This window comes from Lepisosteus oculatus, chromosome 1 (assembly GCF_040954835.1).
Source record: "Lepisosteus oculatus isolate fLepOcu1 chromosome 1, fLepOcu1.hap2, whole genome shotgun sequence".
NCBI lineage: Eukaryota > Metazoa > Chordata > Actinopteri > Semionotiformes > Lepisosteidae > Lepisosteus > Lepisosteus oculatus.
Window position 1 is genome coordinate 57726607 of NC_090696.1, and position 22606 is coordinate 57749212.

The following is a 22606-nucleotide window of genomic DNA, read 5'->3' on the forward strand; positions in this document are numbered from 1 at the left end:
AACTTTGTTGCAAACTTCATGCAGGATTTGAGATGGATTTTTTATTCTGCCATACAGTCCAGTTTTTTGGAGTAACTGGGATTTTGTTGTCTCGTGGACATTTTCTACTATATCAGCTACTGAAATCTCATTCTTCCAAATACACAATTGACCTCACCAGTTTTCACCTTGTCCAGCTGATTACAGTAGTTAGGAGGAACAGCTAGATCTAAGCAGTATCTCGGTGGCATGATACACATTCCCTTTCTTAATGATCAACTTCACATGCTCAAAGAAATAATCAGTGTTTTCATGTTTCTTTATTTTTTTACCCTCCTAATAATCTGCTTTTCTACACATTTTATCCAAGTTGTTTTAATAGCTCCTTCATCTTCATGGTTGGATACTTAAAAAAATATTTTTGCAGAGAATGATGCCTTTAATGTGAAATGATGTGCTGTCTGCACACAGACAGAGGCCTCTCAACTAATTATGTGACATGTTAAGGTAATGTAGAGCACCTAAATTGGTTTTGATCTGCCACACCAAAGGGTATATAATCCAGTTTGTTACTGTATTATCTATTAATTTTTTTCTTTTTGTTTTTTACTTTGAATATGTGGAGTAGATGGTCTATGTTAATGAACAGTAATTGCTACTTCAATGCGCCTTGACTACAAACTTAAAAGTAGCTTTTAATTGTGAAAACTGTTCAAGGGTCTGAATACTTTTGCAAGGTTCTGCAACTCATGGTTTTGGCTGTGGTTCTCTTGAGACACTGGTGCAGAACACAATCAGAAAGACTTGCCTAAAGCAGCACAGTGTTTTCCATCTGGTTCCAGTTGATAGCCGGGCAAACATTCACACTCCCACGTCACAGGACTCAGAAGCACACAGGTCTGACTGCAGCCTCCATTGTCTGATGAAGAGCACCCTGAACACAAGATGTAATATTCAATAACCTCTGGAGGTTCTTGTTTATTTTCTTAGCATATACAACAAAAACTAAAATTAACTCATCAAAATCTTTACAATACATATTTTCTGTATCTGTTAAAGAGATGAATGGATATTTGCCAGTTATGCCTTCCAGCATCCTGTTGCTGTTACCGTAACATTCATTTTTTTATGGGACAGAGTTGTTAGCCTTGTGCCCAACCTCCAACATGGAGGACCTGGTGCCTGACGTGGGACACAAACCCACTATCCTGAGATTATGACTCTTATGCTCTACCAACAGTATTAAAGAGAAGGTAAAGATTATTTTTTAGCAAACACTGATAACTTTCAGCCTGTCTCGGGGCTTCAATTAGACCATAAAGCGCCACGAAAATGACATTAATGCAAAAAAAACTAAGATGTTAATGATAATTATGTGAACTTTACATATTATATAGGTCACTGTAGAAGTACACATACAATTTCATTTCTATGAAATGATGATAGATATAATCCCACCTGTACATTTTTTTCCACCTGGTCTCAGTATGGATCCTTCTGGACAGAAACAGATGTTTCCTTTATCTGTCTGAATACATCCATGACTACATTCTGTAAAGTTGTTTGCACAAGGGAGTACCTCTGTAACAATAAATACATGCAGATTTAAAAGAAAACATAAAGAAAACGTATTTCAGAAATGCTTACTGTCTTTCAATTAGACTAAATCAACTTATTTCTGCAAGTAGAAAATATACATATAGTAACATAAATCTCAAGCAGATGCATAATATACTAAGAATCAAAAGAAATGTATTACTTTCAATAAGTTTATGTGGGCATGTATTATAATAATATAGTATGGCTGATAAGCAGACACATAACATAATGATGACAGCACCATGATAAACAGGAAGGATGTCGCTGACTTGGTGATGCTCTGTGTTGGGTTTGTCCAAACCGTAATGGTTTGCATTTAGACCATAAAGTTCCAATTTTGACTTCTCCTTTTGCCACATGTTTACAGTATCACTTAAAAAGCAGTGTTCCAATCTCCACACGAGATTTAACTTTTTTATCTTGGATACTCAAAGACCTAGAGAAAAATGTATTTCTGAAATGTTTACTGTCTTTACTGATTTGTCTTAATCAACGTATTTTTCTTCTACCAGCAGGAAATATATATAACATATATATATATTATATATATAGGCAGATGCATAATATACTAAGCATCAAAAGAAACAGATTACTCTTTGTGTGTATGTTTAAGAGAAATAAAGTATGACTGACAAATAAAACACTTGAAACAAGTTTTCCTCTTAACTTTGCTTATAGTTTGCTCTATTTCCATTTTAGTCTTCGACAAGCTCCTGAGTCTCTGCTGATGACAATCAGTCACATAACATCATGCTGCCAGCACCCTGCTAAACAGTAGGAATGTTGCTGACTTGGTGATGCTCTTGTTTGGGTTTACCCAAACTGTAATGCTTTGCATTTAGACTATAAAGTTCCAGTTTTAACTGACTTTTTTCCACGTGTTTACATTATCACTAAAACATTTTGCCACAATCTCCATGTGGGATCTGAGATGGGTTTACCACTCTATTGTACAGAGTAGCTCTGTGGAATGACTAGAATATTGTTGATTCATGGACATTTTTTCTCATCTACTGAAGTTTGGATTCAACGCTAGTGACATCCCTAACCAGTTTAATCCTTATTCAGCTGTTCAGTTTGAAGAAACAGCCTGATCTAGACAGTATTTGGAAAGTGCAATAAACCTTCCCTTTCTTAATAATTGATTTCAGCTTGCTTAAAGGAATATTCATCCAATCTTCCATATTCTAACCAATTTTTTCTAAACCAGGGTCACAGGGAGCTTGGGCCTTTCCCATAAAGCAACAGGTGCAAGGATACAACCTGGATAAGACACCAGACCATTGCACAGTATACACAAAGACACACACACTTACACCAGGACCAGTTTTCCCAGAAGCCAACTAATCTACAGTATCAGTATGTCTTTGGACTGTGGCAGGAAATTAAAGCACCCACTGGAAACCCACACAAACACGGTGAGAACATACAAACTCAACTCAGAAAGCCCCCCCAGACCTGCTTTGAAACCAGGACCCCAATGTTGCACAAGAGCAATGCTAACCACTGTGCCCCCAAGAAATACTTTGTATCTTTGAAACATATATACTGTATACTTTACAGTACTTCCAATTCATTATCAGACTAAGGGAATGTATGGAAATAGGATTGTTTGTTCTACGATCAAATGGAGCAATATTATTATATACAAAAAGAAAAGAGGCCATTCAACTAATTGTATAACTTTTAAAGTAATTGTGAGCACCTGAATTTTGTTTTTCTCATAGCAGAGAGAGTGTTCTCTTTCAGACTGTTCTGCCCATAATAGTGTTCTGTTTGAGCATTCAAGTTTTGATTTGAAAAATCACTTTAAAAATGTGTATATGTCTTTTGTAATTCAACAAAGTGGTACATAAATGGAAGGATGGTGAATAGTTTTTCAAGCGCACTGTATATTTTGTATCCTTTTCTCTTATTGACTGCACAAAATAGAAGTCAATTTCCAGTAAAAAAGTTTTTGATGAAGTATAAATATAATTCTTTATTTTTGTTTACATTAAGTTTAAAATATCACACTCCTGTTTTTCTGTTAGCTTGAATTATCTGTGTTTTAAGATTAAACCATCTACATCATCATAATGTGTAAACATAAAATCTAAAAACCACCAAAATGGACTGACTGAAAACATGCTAAGGTTTATTAGTCTTCCATTGTCAATATGATGGATTGTGCCTAAGGTTGCAATGATCATCACAGACATTGACATTACTCTAAACCTGCTTAAGTATTGTAAAAGTGCTGATTAAATGTATTGCTTCTTATGAGTTTCACACACTTCTAATCACATTGCACTGTTAGATATAGAAACATTGAAACATTAGGGGAATTGCGTTTATGACATAAAACAGGCAGTACTTCTTTACAAAAAGAGATGTGCATGTAAACTATCCACTATTGACTGATTAAACAAACCACACTTCTGTTGTTTAAAGTGAAACCTGCTGAAGTAATGTGGGGAGAAAAGATTATCAAGTCAGTCCTGTGGCAAAAAAGGAAAAAGGGCAGATTTTTTTAACCTGTCAAATTTGATAAAATGTTTGGTAAGTTAAAAGAAGTAGGTACTATCTGTAGTTTCCTCATACTTCTTTTCTAGATTTTAATGTTTACTATCCTGTATTCTCAAACAATTTAGCACAAATTATTTTTAGCATTATATTCTTTCTTGCAAGCTGTAGATGTTTGTTTAACCTTCAAATTTAATTTAAGAATGACAAAAGCAAACCATTCATTATTTGCATTTTAACGGTCATATTGTTACAAACTAGGATGGTGTCAGTAAAGTATACTGGGAAATAAGTCTGAGCTGTACAGTAGGTCTGATCTTAGGCACTTGAGTACAGCTCTATCAAAAGAGAAATAAATCAGAGACGTGAACAAAAAAATATGTATTAACAAGAACTGTATTGTATTATACACTTCCTATCTACATTACAGTAGCACTGTTATGTTAATGCTTTTCACACACTCTTACTGGATTTACAGTACTGCAAAGGAAGAAATGTAATTAAGGGGAAGAGAATAAAAAAAGTCTGGTGATGCCACATAAACATCCAGCATTGTGTCTGCGTTATATTACTATATGAGTTGAGGTTTAAAAGTAATATATTAAAATAACAATAACACAAAACTAAATCACACAACAAACAACATTAAATGTTACACTATTTACAAAACAAGACATCTCAGAAGCTGGGGTGATATATACTGTACTCAGAAATACCATAAACTTAACCCTGTGACCTGAAACACTAAACATACCAAGGAGAGAGATGAACCTTGCTTTCTAAATAAAAGAATACAATCCAGGGTTAAAACTCCCTTCCAATACCCCAGATGCTTAAAACATCTCTATTCTAAAGATGCATCGTCAAATTTGGAGAGAACTTTTTTAACCTGAGGATCGCACAATAAAGGAAATGATAGAACAGTCAGCTCTCTAAAACAAAGTTCAAATTACCTACCCAGAATCAGATTGGGAGAGTAAATCAGGTAATTTAGTAAAGGCAGTGTGGAAATTATGTACAGTATGTCAGGCTACTGTATCTTCTGAGCTCTCAGTTACAAAATTGAATTCTTTGCGTTCCAAATCTTTAACTGTTGATGACTTCAGGTCTACTAAACATCCTGGACCATGGACTGTGGTGAGTGTGTCTCTGTCACTAGGATTTGTTCACAAAAGCTCACTGGTAAATCCATGTTCAGAACCACACAAAGCCACTGCTCTGACTTGGAGACCTGGAGAATTCAACACTAACCAGGTTCCAAGGGGATTATGTCACTGTGACAGACTCATGCTGTCACTATTTTTCTCCTTACCTCCATTCTTCTGCTTTGTGTATAAGGTATTTTTAAAGCTGTAGTTTCATAGAACAATGTGGATAAACTGCAAAAACATTACATGGGATGCATCAAATGAGCTAACCTATACAAATATTTCCTCTGTTTATTTTGTCTGTTTCACAGGTGCTGTGCTGTGAAAAAGGGTCCAAAAGTAGTTCTTTGGGGAAATGTTACAAAAATTGTACAACTCCTTTCTTGTAAAGCTAACAGGGAATATAAATAATTTCTTGAGTGAGAATAAGTCATCTCATCTTTAAATGCCTCGAGACTGGCAAGAATAAAAATAACAGGCTCTAAAAATAAGTTCTCAAATTAAAGGTGAGAGTGAGAGCGGAGGTGCTTCACACTCCTATGAGTTTAAGGGACAATACTAAAGACTTATTGCTGGTGTTTTACCAGGAACCTCTCTTCTTTGGCAAAACCGCTGCAAATGACATTTATTATTTTTAATTAAAGTACAGTGAGACTATCTTACCTTGACAGGTTTTCATGTCAGGAAGCAACACAAAATTGTCAGGACAGGTACAGAAATAGGATCCAGGAATGTTAACACATCCTAAAGTGCAGCCATGGTTCCAAAACGCACATTCATTGACATCTAGTTGAAAAAAAAAAAAACAATACAAAAGGTTTTTAAGCCAAAAGGGTAGAGTGCAGTATTCTTCTTTGAGAAGCACTCTCAATGTAAAAAGTAATATATTTGCACTAGTCTATTTGTTTCTGGTGTGTTATTTTCTGTATGTAAAGTGCACTATTTCTTCAGAATATATCAGTATAGGTGATTATGGGATTTATATACATATACACACACAATTATGTTTATATTGTTTATGAAAGCAGAAAAATACAATTTATGTAATAAATACAGCCAGTATCAATAGTTTCTACTGTTCATACTGTACCTGATATGATCTGAAGGCTGAAGTTGGTTTTCAGTGTCAAAAATGCACATTGTGGCCTCCCAAGTAGCTCAACAGGTAACACAGGGTGAATTCTGTGATCTAGGCATCACAAGTTCAAGCCTGGGTTATGCCATTATTCAGTTATGACTGGGATTCCCCAATCAATTATACAGTACTTAGTGTCAATGGTCAGCCAGGACTCTCTTATCAAACACAACAACCCCTGTGGCTTTCTGGGTGGCAGGAAGAGTGCGATGCTCCCTGTGAGGGATATGTCTCTTCTCCAATATGCTCTAAAACTTTCATTACAGGGCTATGCTGTGTGTAAAAGACAACTGGCTCGAAAGTGGGCAGCATCAGAGGATTCTGCCACCATTTCCTTCCCCCTGTGTGTCACATCATTTAAACATGACTGATCCTAACACCTGTAGTTGTAACAGTTCATAAGTTCACCACCATTAGGTCACATGAATGATTGTACAGTCATTGGGCAGTTGTACCAAAAGCTGTGGAGGAAGTACAGACATCTGTCCAAGACTGTTCATAGACACCTCAGATTAAATATTACCTTCACAGTAATTTCCATATTTGTTGAGGACATATCCTTCACTGCATTTGCACTGTCCTGTCTGTGTGTGCCTGGAGCACACCCTTGTGCAATTCTCCTTCAGCTCATCACACCTTCCACCTGTGAAACACAATATCATATAACTATCCTGATGCACAGTACTAATGCAACACTCAGGTCTATTTCTTTTATTTGTATATTTATAATGTGCAATTCAACTTTTTGTGTACTGTTCTATTTTTTGTACATTCTATACTGTGAGCAACTTATTTTTTAGTGTACTTCTCACTGACTGTACTGACGGTATTGAATGTATTGTATTGTTGTATTTTTTCGATACACTGTGCTGTGTTGACTGTGCTAAGCTGCTGTTGCACTGCAATTTCCCTCATGGGATTAATAAAGTATCTTAGATTTCATTGAATACTCAAGCTATAGAGCAGCACAGTGGTGCACTGGTTAGCATTGCTGCTTTGCAATGCTGGGACCCTGATTTCAACTCCTGGGGTGCTCTCTGTGTATAGTATGGCCTCCCTGTGTTCATGTGGTTTTCTTCTAGGTCCTCTGGTTTCCTTCCCCTGTCATGTTTGTGTCTGTGTGTACCCTGGGATGGTCTGGCTTCCCTGCAGCCATGTACTGGATACAGAGTTTAAGAAAATGAATACTATAGATGATAGGAGTTGGATTCTAAGCATAGGCAGAAAAGGCGCAGATAAAACAATTTTGGCATGTTTTAGTGTGAAACACAACACACTGCCATCTTTGGTACCACCCAATAAAGTTAGGATATAGAGATTGATGATATTAGCAAGCTAATCTCACAGTTGCTGTATTGATTTAAATCAAATAGTATTGTATGTTTTACTATTTTATTGTTCTTGAATTAATTACAATCGTGCCATTTGATATGGCTATTTTCTAAAACCTAATTTCAGCATTTTTAACTCAACTAACTGCAGAGCACCAGGTACTTTGATGAAAGCATACAACAGAAGTTCAATACAGTAGGTGTTAACCAAAGGTACAATTATGTTCAAACTATCAACAAATCTCACTATTTAAAATGTATTTCAACAGGGACATAACATCCAAGAATTAAATGCTTTCTGAACGTTTGAAAGATTTAGTGAGATAGTTTTGACTTAAACCATTTGATTAATGGCTCTCAAAACCCATTCAGAGAGGAGTTAACCAAAGGGTAGCTTCAAGGTGGAGTTGGGGTGAAGGAGGGATGCTTCAGATGAATGTGAAAGGAGTTGTTTGAGGTCAGTTTATGTAGCTAGTATGGTGATGAGGGTGATTAAGTGCAGCTGCATGAAATTCACTTGTCGTTGGTATTCCACCCAAACTTCAGTTAATAACTTCCATAAAACATCAGGTGCCAAATGAGCTTTGATGTGCTGTATATTTAATACTGTTGTCTTTTCAAAGTATGGTACATGCATATACATGTTATAGAATGGACTGGGTCACTGTCAGAAACATTCTTTTTTATTTAAATATACTGGATCTTTATATGTTCCTATCACCAAGGAGACCAATCATGTCCTAAAAGAGATAAAAAAATACAACACAACCCCACTGTTAAAAAACATTCTGCTGTCAGTAAATTAATTTAAACTTTTCCTGATTATTTTATTTTAACAATGTTATATGAGTAATTTGTTATTTTTGTCATAAAATAATTTGATATAAGAACAGTTGTAGAACATATCTGCATAGTTGTAAAGCATACTGTATTTTTCAAACTCTAAATTAAAACAATAATACTGTATGTCCTTTATTTCTTGGTATATCAAACATACTGTATCAGTTATATCTTACTTAGAAAATATAAAAAAATAGCAAATGAAGTGCTTCACATACTCCTGATTCCATTAAATGTCTTATAAGCTGGTTTAGTGAAATGATCTTAAAAACCTGTTGATCAGTAATTCAGTTCTTACTACATTGTCAAGGACCTGCCTGTTTTCTGTAAGCTGAGACTTACAGTATTTTGGTTTTCTGTGTGGCAAAGCATGAAAACACTATTTTTTAAAAAGAATTAAGCAGCAACCTGCTAAGCTGAGAAAAAAAGGTTCTCCTGCCATTGGTTGCTTGAAAGGATGCACCACCTTCACTTCAACAGGAGGATGAAGTGAATATTTAGGACCGATATTCACGACATCTTCACCAATGTATTTATTCACTCGTCTTATGGTTCCATTCATCACGTCAGAGTAGTAAAGGCTGTCCATAAACAGAGATATTGACAGAGGATGGGATCTACAGAGAAAAAAACAACATATGTTTAACTGGACACAGGAAGTACAATCCAATTTCTTTGGTTTTTGTTGGGATTTCTATTGTTTAGGAATATTCCCATAGTATAGTAGTCTACATTGTCTATGAATTTTAAGTATTAGTTAAAAAGACATTTTTTAATTCTTCAAGCTTTTAAAGGAGAACATATTTATTGTCAACTCATTATATTGTCTTTATCTTGTTTAATTAAATATAATCCTTTATTCATATCTAAAATTAATGACTACTGTTTCCTCACAGTTTTTAGTACTGTGATGAAACTTGTAGTCTCAATGTGTTTGAGTATTTTTAGGCAAACTTTGGCTAGCTCTGCAGATGCTGAATTTCAGAAAAATGAAAACAAATGGCACAAATGTGTGAACAGTGACAAAATCCATTCATAAAAGTCTCTTACTCTGACAAGCAAGCCTGTGCCCGATTTTATAGACCCCCCTGCTGGGTCACAGAGATTATATGAATAGTGTTTTCCAGCAGGAGTTGCCTTCAATAAACATACACCACAAGAGACAGATGCTCTATTTTCATAAGTAGCATGCCCACCATCTTGATATTCAAAGACCTGTTCAATCCACCCATCCCCAGAGTTTCAGTGTCCCAAATGACTGGGCTACAGTACTTTTACATACAGTACCTACTGTATCTGAAGTTTCAGAAACAAACCCACCTTGCAATTGGTTATATTGTGCACTACATGCATCCTTTGAGGTATATTTTTTCACACAAAGTGTTGGTAAAAGAAATATAAAATATTTTTAAAAGATTAATGACATTTTATTGAGTTGAGTGTTTCCTGGTTTTGTTTAATTCTCCCATTTATACAGTATAACGATTTTTGTTTTAGAGATGTCTTATTTAGTAGTTCAGGTGGGTAGCTGCATCAGCAGGCTGCAAAGGAACAAGTAATAGGTTTATTCCATGCTGCAATGAAAAGAAAGAAAAAACACGTTTCGGCTATGGAGTGTTCAGATGAACACAGCTGAAAATTTGTGTTTTCTTTCTTCTTTTTTTCAGCATGGAATAGATCTATTACTTGTTCCTTATTTAGCTAATGTTTTATTTGATTTTTCTAGAGGTTATAGAAACAACTAAATTATGCTAAACACAGCCATCTAAATGAACAGCTGCTGATTTCTGCTGAAGGAAATCAGCTGCTGAAGGAATGCTGATTTCTATTTTACTATCATCTGTCAGAATTTTTTAAATGTCCGGTGTGTTAAAGCTGGGATCAGATAGAGAGATATAAGATGGGTTTTAATCATTTTTGCAAAAGTCTGTCAATATTCACATATAGAAAGAATAAGAAAAATGAGAGATGTGAGAAGGCTTACCCCAGTGTTTGCTTTAGAATATGAATGAAATTTCCATTGTAGTCACACGATCCAACAACACTCCCATCCTCTGAACTGAATTGAACCCAAAACAGTCTTTTGTCAACAATATCCAGAGAGATTGTTATAAGCCGGTGAGTTGTCTTCAAAACTGTTGTTGTCATTTCACCTTCAAGATTTGCCCGATGGATGCTTGGCATTGATCCATCCGAAATCCAGAAAATCATGCTGGAAGCGAAAAGATTGGACTTTAATAATCGATAAAAATAATAATTAATTAAAGTGAGAAATAAAGACAATAAAAGGGAGAATATGGATGACAAAAGCTATATACAGTATGTCTGTCTGAAATGTACTGTAATCTGTCTTCATGAGTGGCAATATTATTTCAGCTACAATGTTATTAAATGTTGTTTTGTATTATGGTATTGTTCTGTTGTTGTATTGTATTGTTGTTGTATATGTCATATGTTTATGAGCTCTTGATGTGTATGACAAATTTCCTTAGGGGCAATAAAGGTTCATTTATAATTCATTCACTTAGAGTGTTCTTAAGATTTCTAATAATCTTGTTTCTTGACCAAACAGCTTGGGCCCCTATATAAATAAAGAGGAATATGCCTATCTGCTAAAAGACTTCACAAAAATAATTCCAATGCTGAACCATCCAATAATATATAGTCTAGATGAATGGAGCCTAGATGGGTTCCATTAAGTCTGTAGTCCCAAAGACAGTGGGTTTCTCCCCAAGACAGTGGGTCAGAGTTTACTCCTCATCAACCAAACAAATATCTACTGTACCAGTGAGGGACCTGCATGATGTGTGCCAGGAGCATACTTGATAACATCCTAAACCAATCATCAGCTGTAATGTTGCACCATAAAAGCTAGCACCTAACTAATTTTTGATGGTGTACTCACAGACTCCTCTTCTCTCTCTACACAAACTAAACTAGTATTCCAAACATATGTTTAATAGTTACTGTAGTTCACAGTAATAAAGACATATTTTATGTGTACCTTAGAATATAAATATATATATTTAAAAAATTATTATAAGGGACTAATAAAGCCACATGTTCCAATCTATATATTTTGACTCTGAAATGATTAACTTTGATCTTTGCGATCCCCGAGTGATTGGTTAGCCTTTAGTATCACAGCAGACCGTGTGTTGTTATGCACGTGTTGGTGTTATATCAATATTTAGTATATTTAGAATCCAGGTGTGAGACCTTAAATTATTACATTTAATTTATTCTGAACACTTATCAAAATATTCTTGCAATTTACTGTCCCAATTTCAAATTGATACAGTAAATTAAAATTCTCACATCACTGTACAAATATTTAGTTATGCTGTTGATGCTTATTTGCTAGAAAACGTTGTGCCTGAAAATAGCCAACCTCCACTCTATCAGAACAGTGCATGAGGGTGCCTGACCTTGAGGTTTAACCCCCAGCTCCAGTTTGTATGCCTGTGTTATTACTCAGGTGTAAGAGTGTAATAGGTGTCTCCTGGGTGAAGGTTGTGTATGCGGAGATGTTGTGGTCATGAGGGGTCAGAGCAACATGCAAAACCTTATGAAGTGTGCTGCTGTGTTGTTTGTGTCTGAATGCTGACCACTCCATGAGAAAGTGACATCTCTTGGTTACCTGTCTGAATTACAGCTGGCAGAAAGGTGCGATTTTTCCACCTTGTCAGAGAGCCCAGGCTTTTTATCAATGCAGCCATAAGCTTGCCTTCATAACTTTTGACTGAGAATTGACCCCGAATCTGTCTAGTCCTATATACTGTATATATATACTGTACACATATACTGTATACTGTACAGTATACAGTATACACAAAAGTTTTGTTTGCAATTTGCACTTTATGAAGAGTTGTATCAATTAGCAGCCCTTATAAAGTCTGTTTTCCACTGGCATTAATTAAAATATTTGGATGCCTAATTCTACGTTTAAACTTAAAAACCGAGGGCACACTGCTTAATTTAACTATTTGTAATTGTTTGTTCATTATTACCATCTTTTGCAGGTATTCAACAGGTGATTAGAGAACATTATAAATGCTGCAGAAACCATTCATGTGAGTGAACATGGAATAACAAGATCTAATTAAGAAGGAAATCATGTTTACAAATACAGAAAAATTAAAATGTGCAAAGTGAATATGTGAAATTGGTAACTGAGGAGAAGTATTGTAATCTTCAAAAAATCCAAAATGTCAGGATTAGATTTTAGTAATACATTTTATTTGATGTATAAAATGATTATACTTTCTCACAATTATTCCATAAAAAGTAAATGAAAGATTTATTTCATGGAAATAAAAATGCTCTTTATTTCACCCTAGTGAATCTATAGCCTTGGCCCTTGTCCATTGCTGTGCAAAACACCATAGCATGGAACTGCATATCCAAGGCAGTCAGATCACACCTAAGTGCCAGTCATGTTTGAAAGAATGTGGTTGTCTGGGGTTCTGGGTTTATAGCAACAGGCAAACAAAATTCAAAGAACTACAGAGACTTGAAGATAATTATATGGGCTTAATTGCCTATATTATGTAACTTATGTAACTGGAATCCCTGTCTTGAGTACTAAATCTAGACAAAAACAAAAATGGAAAGGTAGAACCAAGAGAACAATCCAGCAGCTTTGTTCAGCGTTACTTATCCAAAGGACTTCTATCTTTTATGTTACACTAAATGCTGGATTTATACTGATAAAGCTGATGATTAGTTGCAACTGTTGGCAGAGATGGAGTCCAAAGTGATTATTAAATTAATGAAAATATTACCTGTTGTTTGGATCAACAATTATACCTCGCGGCTGAGAGAGGTTCTGCAGAAGGACCTTTACATTCTTTCCACTTGTCTCAGCTGTTTCAATGTTTCTCCTTCGGTGGTTCGTCCAAAAGGCTCTGTTCCGTTGCCAGTCCACAGCAAAGCCTGAAATACCTTTTCCTGAGGAAAGCACTTTCTGAAAGAATGTAAAACACCAGATATTCAATAAAAACAAAACAGAATTACTGTAACACCTTTAAATGAGATCACCTTAATCAATGCGAAGAAAGAGTATTTATAAAACTGTATTTATAATGTGTTCCAAGCATACTCACATGGGTTCCTTTACTCAACATTAAACTTGAACAGGCAGTTATTTTAAAGTGTGTCCAAAAGCATAATTCAATGCACTCAAAAAGTGTGGGATAGAAGAGCAGTGAGGTTACAGAAATGTTGCTTGTTCAGTAAGTCTAGTTTTGAAAGAGAATGATTATCATACTCTACACATTTGAGTATAAAGAGACTATAAGAAAACTAAAGCACAAACTTGAAAATTGTTCAGAATTATTGCAGATGCTTACAGCACTCAAAATCCCATTGTAGGATTAAATGGGTGTGCATAGCTTAATTTATTTTCAAAAATACTTTAATAAATCTGTTTAAAATAGATAAAGCACAAAGAATTTTAAAAAGATTTCTAAATGAATTAAATGTTGCAACTTGTCAAACAGTTTTAATTATATTGTTCATCGCAATGTGAACTAGATATAACCAGGTGTCAGTGAAGCCATTAAGGTACACGGTTTTACAATTTATAAACTTCCCACAGTAAAGTAAGCTTAATATTCCTATCCATCCTCTATGGATTTAAAATTGCCCTTAGTCAAAGAAGGTAAATCAGAAATTAATTTCAGCACCAGTCACAACATTGACGTAATTACTGTACCTCCTTTTTTGTTCCATTTATGAAAGCCCTCTCAAGGAGACCTGCAGCAGAGTTCACCCAGTATATTCTACCCTCAATGTAGTGGTAATCAAGAAAGACTGATTTCCCAGCATTGGCTACTATCCTCCTGAGATTCCTTCCATCTGCATCGATCCTGAAGATTGCATTGCCAGGGCTGAAGATAAGATAAGGGTCTGGAGCTTTAAATAATGACAAAAATATTTATTTCACAATTGGTTTCATTAACCCTTTATAAAGTTTTGCTCAGATAAAAGCTAAAAGCTAGTAAGACCTCATTGCTTGATTCTAGTAACTACTGTAATTTTCTAAGCTACAGTCTTACGGCATGATGCAAATTTGTTAAAGCCAATATTTAAATATACTGTACATTATGTATAATTCTACAACCTTGAGAAAATAGCCAAGCAAAAACTCAGAGATGCACAATATATGCCTCCAGCTGGGCTGTCAAAACACGCAACACTCTTCCTTTAAAATTGCTTACAGAATTAAAGGAATGTGAAACACAGTACCATTTGTGTTTAACTTTCTCTAAACTGTTAAATTGACCTTTCAAGGTTTTTTTAAAGATTTTAGGAGATTTTTAATTACTCTGATTGTCAAAAATGAAAACAATGAAGTAATCCAAACAACTTCTTCTTACAGGGCTAGTAACACACAGTTAAAATAAGGTAATGGGCCCTTGACTAAGTTCAATAGATTGGGTCCATCTCTGAGCTCCTTCCTGACTCACCTTTTCTCTGCATCTTCACTAGATGGCAGCTCCCAGAAATCTCTTAGTACGAACACAACAAATCAGAACTTGAATCAAGACCAAATTTTCTCTGAAATTAATCTTTAAACTGTTTTTTTTTCAGCATCAGGGACATCTCCACCTTAATTTTGAAAAGTTATATAAAAGTTTCATATACTACTGTGGTACTTTAGAAAGTTATTTCTGCTACAAAATAATATAAAGATCAAGAGAATCAATTCAAAAAGCAATGCAAGAAGCCAGATGAAATATAATAATGTAGCGCCACGCGAGACGCTTTATCATGCGCACGCAAGGCAGGCTGAGAACAGCGCCTGGGGGTGGGACTACTGGACTGTATATAGAGGCTGGGAGACAGCCCTTTCCCTTCGTGTCTGTGTGTTAGTGAAGATGCAGCGCTGTACTCCTGTCCTTGTATGTGTACCTTTCCCGGCTCAAGTTCAAGTTAATTAATGTGTTCAACCCTATTCCCTGAGTCCCATGCCTGCTCCATTCTGTACCGAAACCCGAATTTGTTACAATAATATAAAATGGTACCAGCAATATCTGGAATGTTTGAAATTAAACAATGATACGATATATGAATTTAACAAAGCTACTAACAAGAGAATGTCATTTGAGGCCATCCTGGTTGTGTGTAGCTTAATGATCCAAGAATCTCATCCATATTCTTCTTTAGAATCCCAAGGAATGAGTTTCAACAATATGGCTGGGTGGTTTGTTCCAGACACCCACTCTTCTTTGTGTTTATAAATACTTTACATTTGTATTACCCTTTTCATCTCAATGGATCCCAAAGCACTTTATATATAGGTGGGGACCCCCTTCTTCCATCATTGAAGTGCTGCCCCCACCTGGGAGATTGATAACCAAAGTTGCAAGCTTGCAGTAACTGTGTTCAATGACAATGCAGATGTCCTGGGTGCACATGTCATCGGCTGCAAGGCCTACAAATGTATTAATAATAGGTGTTAAAAATCAGTCCACTACCCTATTATGTACTGTATCAAGTACTGTACTATGAAAAAGTTCCTAGGTAGCAGAAAAATAAAGGATTTTAATTGAAATACAGGTTAGGCCCTGTAGTCCAAGGACAATTGGTTTAAATCTGCGTGCAAAGCCACCAGCTTTCACCATAGTCTCCCTCTGAGCGATTTGGTTTTCTTGACTTGTTACAAGTGATATTAATAAGTAACAATTAATACCATCCTCAGTGACTGGTTGCCAGTGAGCTTGTTGTATAACTTGAAGGGTATTGTTACACGCTAATTGATTCTTTTTTACAAAAGCAATTGAGAACTAAATAAAAATGCATCATACATAGTATTTCAGTAAAAGTTATCTTCTTTTTTTAGAAGATGGAATATTTTGGAAAGAGCTCTTTTTAAAATCTGCTTTCTTTGTTGATTCATTCTCAGTTTGCAAGGAGTAAAAAGATTTTCCAATGACTCTGTTTTATGTACATTGTCTTTTATGATTATCCTATAAGTGTATGAAGACAAATTAAAGGCAATATTTTTTGTATGTAAAACAAAAAATGTTAGATTTATTTTTATGAAGTTATTTCTGAGACATTAGTTCAGGATAGTACTCTTTAAGGTTTCATATAACACTTTTGTATTTCATGAGCTTCACTTCAAGATTTTTAATGTTCTTCTTGTAGTGAAAATGTAGTAGAATCATTATTGAGTCTAGTCACATTTTCTGTGCTGTGAGATTCAAATAAGTCATACTGCTCTGGTACAAAGCTTGAGTATCCTAGCAACACCTCTGTTAATGAAAACTCTCCTGTATGAACAAAGACTGTCTGAAAGACACAACAATGTCTTTGGAATGTTATAGAAATTAAGCCTAAGATGGAGTCCCCCAAAACATGGAGACAGTGGACCACTTTGTGTGCATAAAAATGGGAATAATAAAACCATTCAGAATTCAGAAATAACACAATTAAATTACATATAAACTAAAAAGCCTGTGATAAAGTCTGTACATTTAGAGGGTACTATTTTCAAAATCGTTTCTGAGACAATCTACCCCAGTGTAAGTTGCATAAAGTAATTTTGAAGTTTCCACAAATTCATACAAATTCCACAAATAACATATATACCCACCTACTTTGAAAAACAAATCTCTTGTTTTTGAAGTTTTGTAGTTTTCTGTACTCCACAAGGACAATTAGGAACGTGCTCGTCTAGCACACCCACCTGTCAACTGCTGTCACTTATTTCATTACACTGTTAGGAGACTTGGTACCTTTTGTTGTTGTTTTTGCAAGGAACAGAGAGCCAAGTGAGCTCTGGCTGACCAATGAACACCATAAACTGGTGCCAGTTTGAGAATTGTTTTTGGCTCAACTTGAAGAAGCCTGGGCATAGTCAGCAAATGATATGACCCAAATTCAAACCAACATGTCTGGGGAATAGAGAATAACTTGGTAGTTACTAATTATGCAGCTTGGTAGCTCACAGACACATATTTTTACAAAAATGTAATGATATATTTATTAATGTGTGGTGTGCTGGAGGATACTGTATTCAGAACAATGGAGTTGTTTCAAGGATTTACTTTTATAATGGACTAATACTAAAGAGGAACCAAGTAATGCTGTGTCTTAACCAAGCCATGATACCTTACTATATAATAATAATTGCTTATATATGTCACACTTTCATAAAAAAGCTAGAGTGACCCCTTTGGCTGGTAAAATCACTTCTCTAAATCTTGTTTTCTTTTTTTTTAAATCTGGTTACATTTAGCCTTTTCTATAAACTTTCTATAAACACCAATTATTTTTCTTTCTTCATGCCTCACATTGGTATTGCCAAATGCGGATCAAATCGGCTTCATTACTATAACGCTCATACTGTCATGGGAGAAATGAAGGGCATTTTCCAATTCCAAAATTTACCAATTTTTAACAGGGCTACTTCAAATTAGCAGAGCTAAGGCTCTTGCTGACAACACTGCAAGCATACAGGCAGCCAACAAATTGAGGGTTAATACTTTTTGAACTTAATTTTTTTTCTTAGCAATATTTACAGTACAGTCAATATAAGATTACAGAAAGATAACACATGTAACCTGTGATTATATTTGAAGATAAAGAAGAAATGGCCTTAATTTTGATGTGCTGATAAACACAGATTGCCTCAGGTTTGTGCTGGTAATAAGTCAGAATTTGTCCTGCTTTTTTTTCCCTTGTTAAACTAAACCAATATACTGTATTTAGCAAGTATGCATGCTACACTAGTTTAGTAATATCATACATACAGAAAACCTACTACTTTTAAGAAACAAAATAGCTGTACAGTATTTCAGAGTATAGGTAATGAAGGTTACAATTATACGCCTTAATAATATAAGCTTATTTTTGTTGTTGATTTTTAAACAAGATGATATTTCACCACCTCTCAGGTTTGAATTTCTCTAAAGTGCTGTATTATAATAAATTATAAAATGTAATGAGTCGAATCTTAACTTTTGGAACTCTCTACTAGATTGAGCTCTCATACTTGTATTTGCTGGAGTGGAATTCCCCCCTTATCAGTTTACTACAGGTAAGTCTGATAATCACAAAAAATATTGTAATTGCAATTGATTGAATACATTCAAAAATTACTGTACCCTGAAAAAAGTACCCTGAGAAAAAGACAGATGAAAGATGACATCCTATATTAATTCATCAGCTTCATAGAATGGAGTGTATATTTTTATTTATAAAGAAATTATCTGCACAATTCAAAAATGAATCAAAAAGTTATATACAAATAATTAACAACTCTTAAAACTCAAACATAAAGAGCTCAAATGTATCAGTATAGCAGAAAGTTTAAAAAATAAGCAAAATCTTGCCTGTAGTGGACAGGACAGAATCTCTTGTATTTCTCAATACAAGACACAAAATGGCCATGAAAGTTCCATTATTTGAAAAAGTAATCATCGTATTCTCCGACTTCCATCAGTATGGAAATTGCTGTAGGCTGTAAGGGCATCCTTGAGTTGTATTCAGGTCAATCTCTAATGACTTGTCTTGTGTACAACCCTTAGCAGAAAAAATAGCAATTGGAAACAACAAAAATGCTTTTACAACTACAATTAAAAAACTTTCCTTGAAATCTGTTAGGAGGCACACCTAACAATGGAACACTATGTCCCTCTAATTCATTGGGATATCTTTATTATCATTATTTGTAATGTTCATGGTAACACATTCCTTATGATACCTGTTTTCATTACACTCAGCAATTACAAAAAAGTACAGAAATAGTTAAAATGTAATTATATTTGAATAGTAGAAGATTTCTACAGCCTTAACCTATTAGTTATAGTAGCTTGAAGACACATTGTACACACACACACGCTGTATGCACACACACATACTTTGTAGAGTCTGTGCCCTTTTATTTAACATTTTGCAGTTTGAAATACTAAGATAAACATATAAAATATGAAAATCACCTGTCAGGAATTCCTTAATCCCTACATATGTTTTCTTTTCAGGCAACACTGAAAATAAGCTCCAGCATGGAAATTGTAATTTTTTATACCAATTATGCAATATTAGGTATGGAAATGTGATTTCACACCACTTATTATGTTGATAAGTACATACAGAACATATATCTTTATATACATATTCAGATGCATAAATCACAGTTTTGCTGAAACAACAAATACCACTGATTTAATCATTTAATTTAAGAAAACTTTACAACTCAGTATCCCTGGTAAAAGGTGAAGTAATATCTGCTGACGTGTAAAACTTTAGGAACAAAATGTTCTTTACAAAGAAAAAAATAAAATATATTAATCTACTGTACAGTGAAATCACCAGCTTTTAACAATCATGTCTGTGTGTGCTACTGTGTGCAACTGTATATCTGAAATCTGTAAAAGTCCCTATAGTTTCCAGTTTTTTAAACAAAGTGATGAAATAGATTAATATAAGTCATATTATGTGTGTAAAAAAGTATTTTTATACAACTAGTACAAAAGTTACAATTCTTTAATCTTTCATCTATTAAATAGTTGTCATATATACTCTCTTTTTTTAGGTGGAAACAACAAATCCATGAAAAACATTGTGCTTATGGAATACAAAATAACACATTTTCTCTAACACTTTATCTCCTGAAGTGAAAAACCATCATGAGCAAGATATTTAATTGAAGGGAAAATGCATTGCTTTATAGCCATTGCTCTTCTCTTCTACAGATGGAATGAAGGTTTGGAAATCGATTATGCACCATCAAAAAGAAAGAGATTTGGCTTTACCTGTAAAATCCCACTTGCAGTATAAACGTTCAAAAGGAAAAGCACAACATATTTTTTTTTCATTCCTGACCTCAATAAAACCAATAATAATAGAACCATGCCGAGATTCTTGTTAACATTAATACAGTACCTCTTGTTCAATAATAGTCTGTAGAAACCAATGACGTGACTGACTTAAGCGCAGGCAAAACCCAAACACTCTAATTAAGGACTCACCAACACAGGTTGAATTATCCTCAGCCAGATGGTATCCATTCAAGCATGTCTTTTCAGGGACCAGTATATTGTTTGCCACAGCAAAACTGACCACCACTGTCAAAAACACAGCAAGTAACATAATCCTGAGCTCTATGTCGGCCAGGAAGCAGCACTTCACTGGTACTCAAGCATTTCCAGAGCCACAAAAGCATGAGAAATTCCCGTAAAATCCAGCTGAACCCTCCTTAGATACTAGCATCTTCTCGGGGGAGCTCTGAGCTCAGGGAGAAGAAGGAGGTTCACATCACCGTCCTCTCGTGCACCCCACAGCAGTGACTTAGTGAGGAAAATACTGAAATCTCCAACCCAGGTTACTTAGCTGTTTTGGAAGCAAAGTATGAAATGCCTGACACTCTCATGGCAAATTTTACACATTTCAGACCATGGCTCCGGAGGGGTTTCCTTACATGAAATTCTCTAAAGGAATTAGAGTGTTGGAATAGAGAGCCAGGAGAAAAGTTCCAGTAATTCCACAGTGCCCTCATCTGCTTCAAACACTTCTTTGCATTGTTGTTTGAAAGAACATGTGCCTGCCTTCGTAGATTCTTCTCAGGCTAATAAGACACCCCTCTGTCACTAAGCTGCCACAGACACACCCTCCTTCGCTGTTGTTAATGACAAAAACTGAAGCTTTGCTCTGCAACTGAAAGCAGTGGAGTTGTGCATTGCAGAGTTCTGAATAATGTGGGCCAGTTAAGCATATGAAGGACAATGAGTTGCAGACACTCATGGCTAACAATAAAACTGAATATTTAAAATGCTGAGTCCTCTAAAAGCAGAAAACAATTGCCTTTAGATTTTTTTGTATTCTAATATCCCAGATTGTTGGCAAGTTCAACCTTTTTTAGACAAAAATGACTCTCAGAACATGGCTAAAAAAATAAAATCATACACATTTTAATAATGTCGATTTTTATTTATTTTTTTTATCTACATTACACAGTATATGATGCCTCTTCGAAATACTCAGCTCCTTCCACAGATGTCCCATTTTGTTGTATTACAAATGTAGCTTTTTTTCAGTGAATATTTTTATTTTGTTAATCAAAAATGAATGTTTAAAACAAACACTTTCATGCGCCAAAGAAGATACATGCCTGCTCAAACTGCAAATAATTTATAAACAGTGGTATGTTGTACAGTATATAAGACACAGTAGGCATTGTACTTTCAATTGGTTAATTGTATTACTTTCACATTTTTATTTTATCATTATGATAACTGACATTTTCTTCCAAATGACAAAAGAAGGAACTTTCCCTCTGGAATCTTTTTAATTTCTGTTTTTTTTCTGTGATACACTAAAGTATTCATTGAGAGATTTATTCATACCTTACCATCTAATTCATGCTTCTGACAGCTTTTATGACAATTAAATCCTAACTCTTCTCAAATGAAGATGCCATCATTTTGATCAACATTTTCTGCTTACCTATTCTCCCGCATCATTCCAGACCTGTGAGTCTCATTTATTTATTCCATTCTTAACAACACCTCATATTTCAAATAGAGCACTTACTTCCTGTGCTCCTATTCAGACTCCCAGCTCTACCTGCCAATAATATTCAGTCTTGACCTCAAATGTTGCTTGTCAAAACTGGCCCTTTTACGTTTCGAATCCATAACTTATTTCCACTGCAGTGGTTAGCATTGCTGTCTTGCAGTGCTGGGTTCCTGGGTTCAATTCTTGACCTGTGGAGGTTTTATGTTCTCCCTGTGTTTATGTGGGTTTCCTTCAGGTGTTCCACGTTCCTCCCACAGCTTAAAAACATATTTGAAAAGAGAAGAAAGAAAACACAACGTGTCTTCCTGAAGAAGGCTCCATGGCTGAAACATTGTGTTTTCTTTCTTCTCTTTTCAGCATGGAATAAACCTATTGCTTGTTCCTTTGCAGCCTACGTGTGCTGATGCAGCAACCAACCTTAAAAACATATTGGTAGGCTAATTGTCTTCTGTGACAATTGGTCCTGGTGTGCATGTCTGTGTGTCGCCTGATAGACTGGCATCCCACCCATAGTGTTCACTGCCTTGAGCCTGCTGCAGCTC

The 22606-nt window shown here is 35.1% G+C and overlaps 1 protein-coding gene across 2 annotated transcripts in view; it reads right to left on the reverse strand.

Annotated features, from left to right (window-relative positions):
- Positions 1-21133, reverse strand: part of egf (epidermal growth factor) — a 56143-nt gene extending 35010 nt beyond the window's left edge. Inside the window, exons 1-10 of one of the 2 annotated variants that reach the window (XM_015345286.2) lie at positions 20519-21133; positions 14254-14453; positions 13322-13503; positions 10522-10749; positions 8946-9154; positions 6890-7009; positions 6322-6420; positions 5895-6017; positions 1438-1560; positions 788-913 (exon numbers count right to left, since the gene is read on the reverse strand). In XM_015345286.2, coding sequence (XP_015200772.2) covers positions 788-913; positions 1438-1560; positions 5895-6017; positions 6322-6420; positions 6890-7009; positions 8946-9154; positions 10522-10749; positions 13322-13503; positions 14254-14453; positions 20519-20639 — 1531 coding nt within the window. In that variant the 5' untranslated portion in view covers positions 20640-21133. The remainder of the gene's footprint in view (positions 1-787; positions 914-1437; positions 1561-5894; positions 6018-6321; positions 6421-6889; positions 7010-8945; positions 9155-10521; positions 10750-13321; positions 13504-14253; positions 14454-20518) is intronic. The other variant, XM_015345287.2, reaches the window with a different exon arrangement.
- Positions 21134-22606: the final 1473 nt, after the last annotated feature.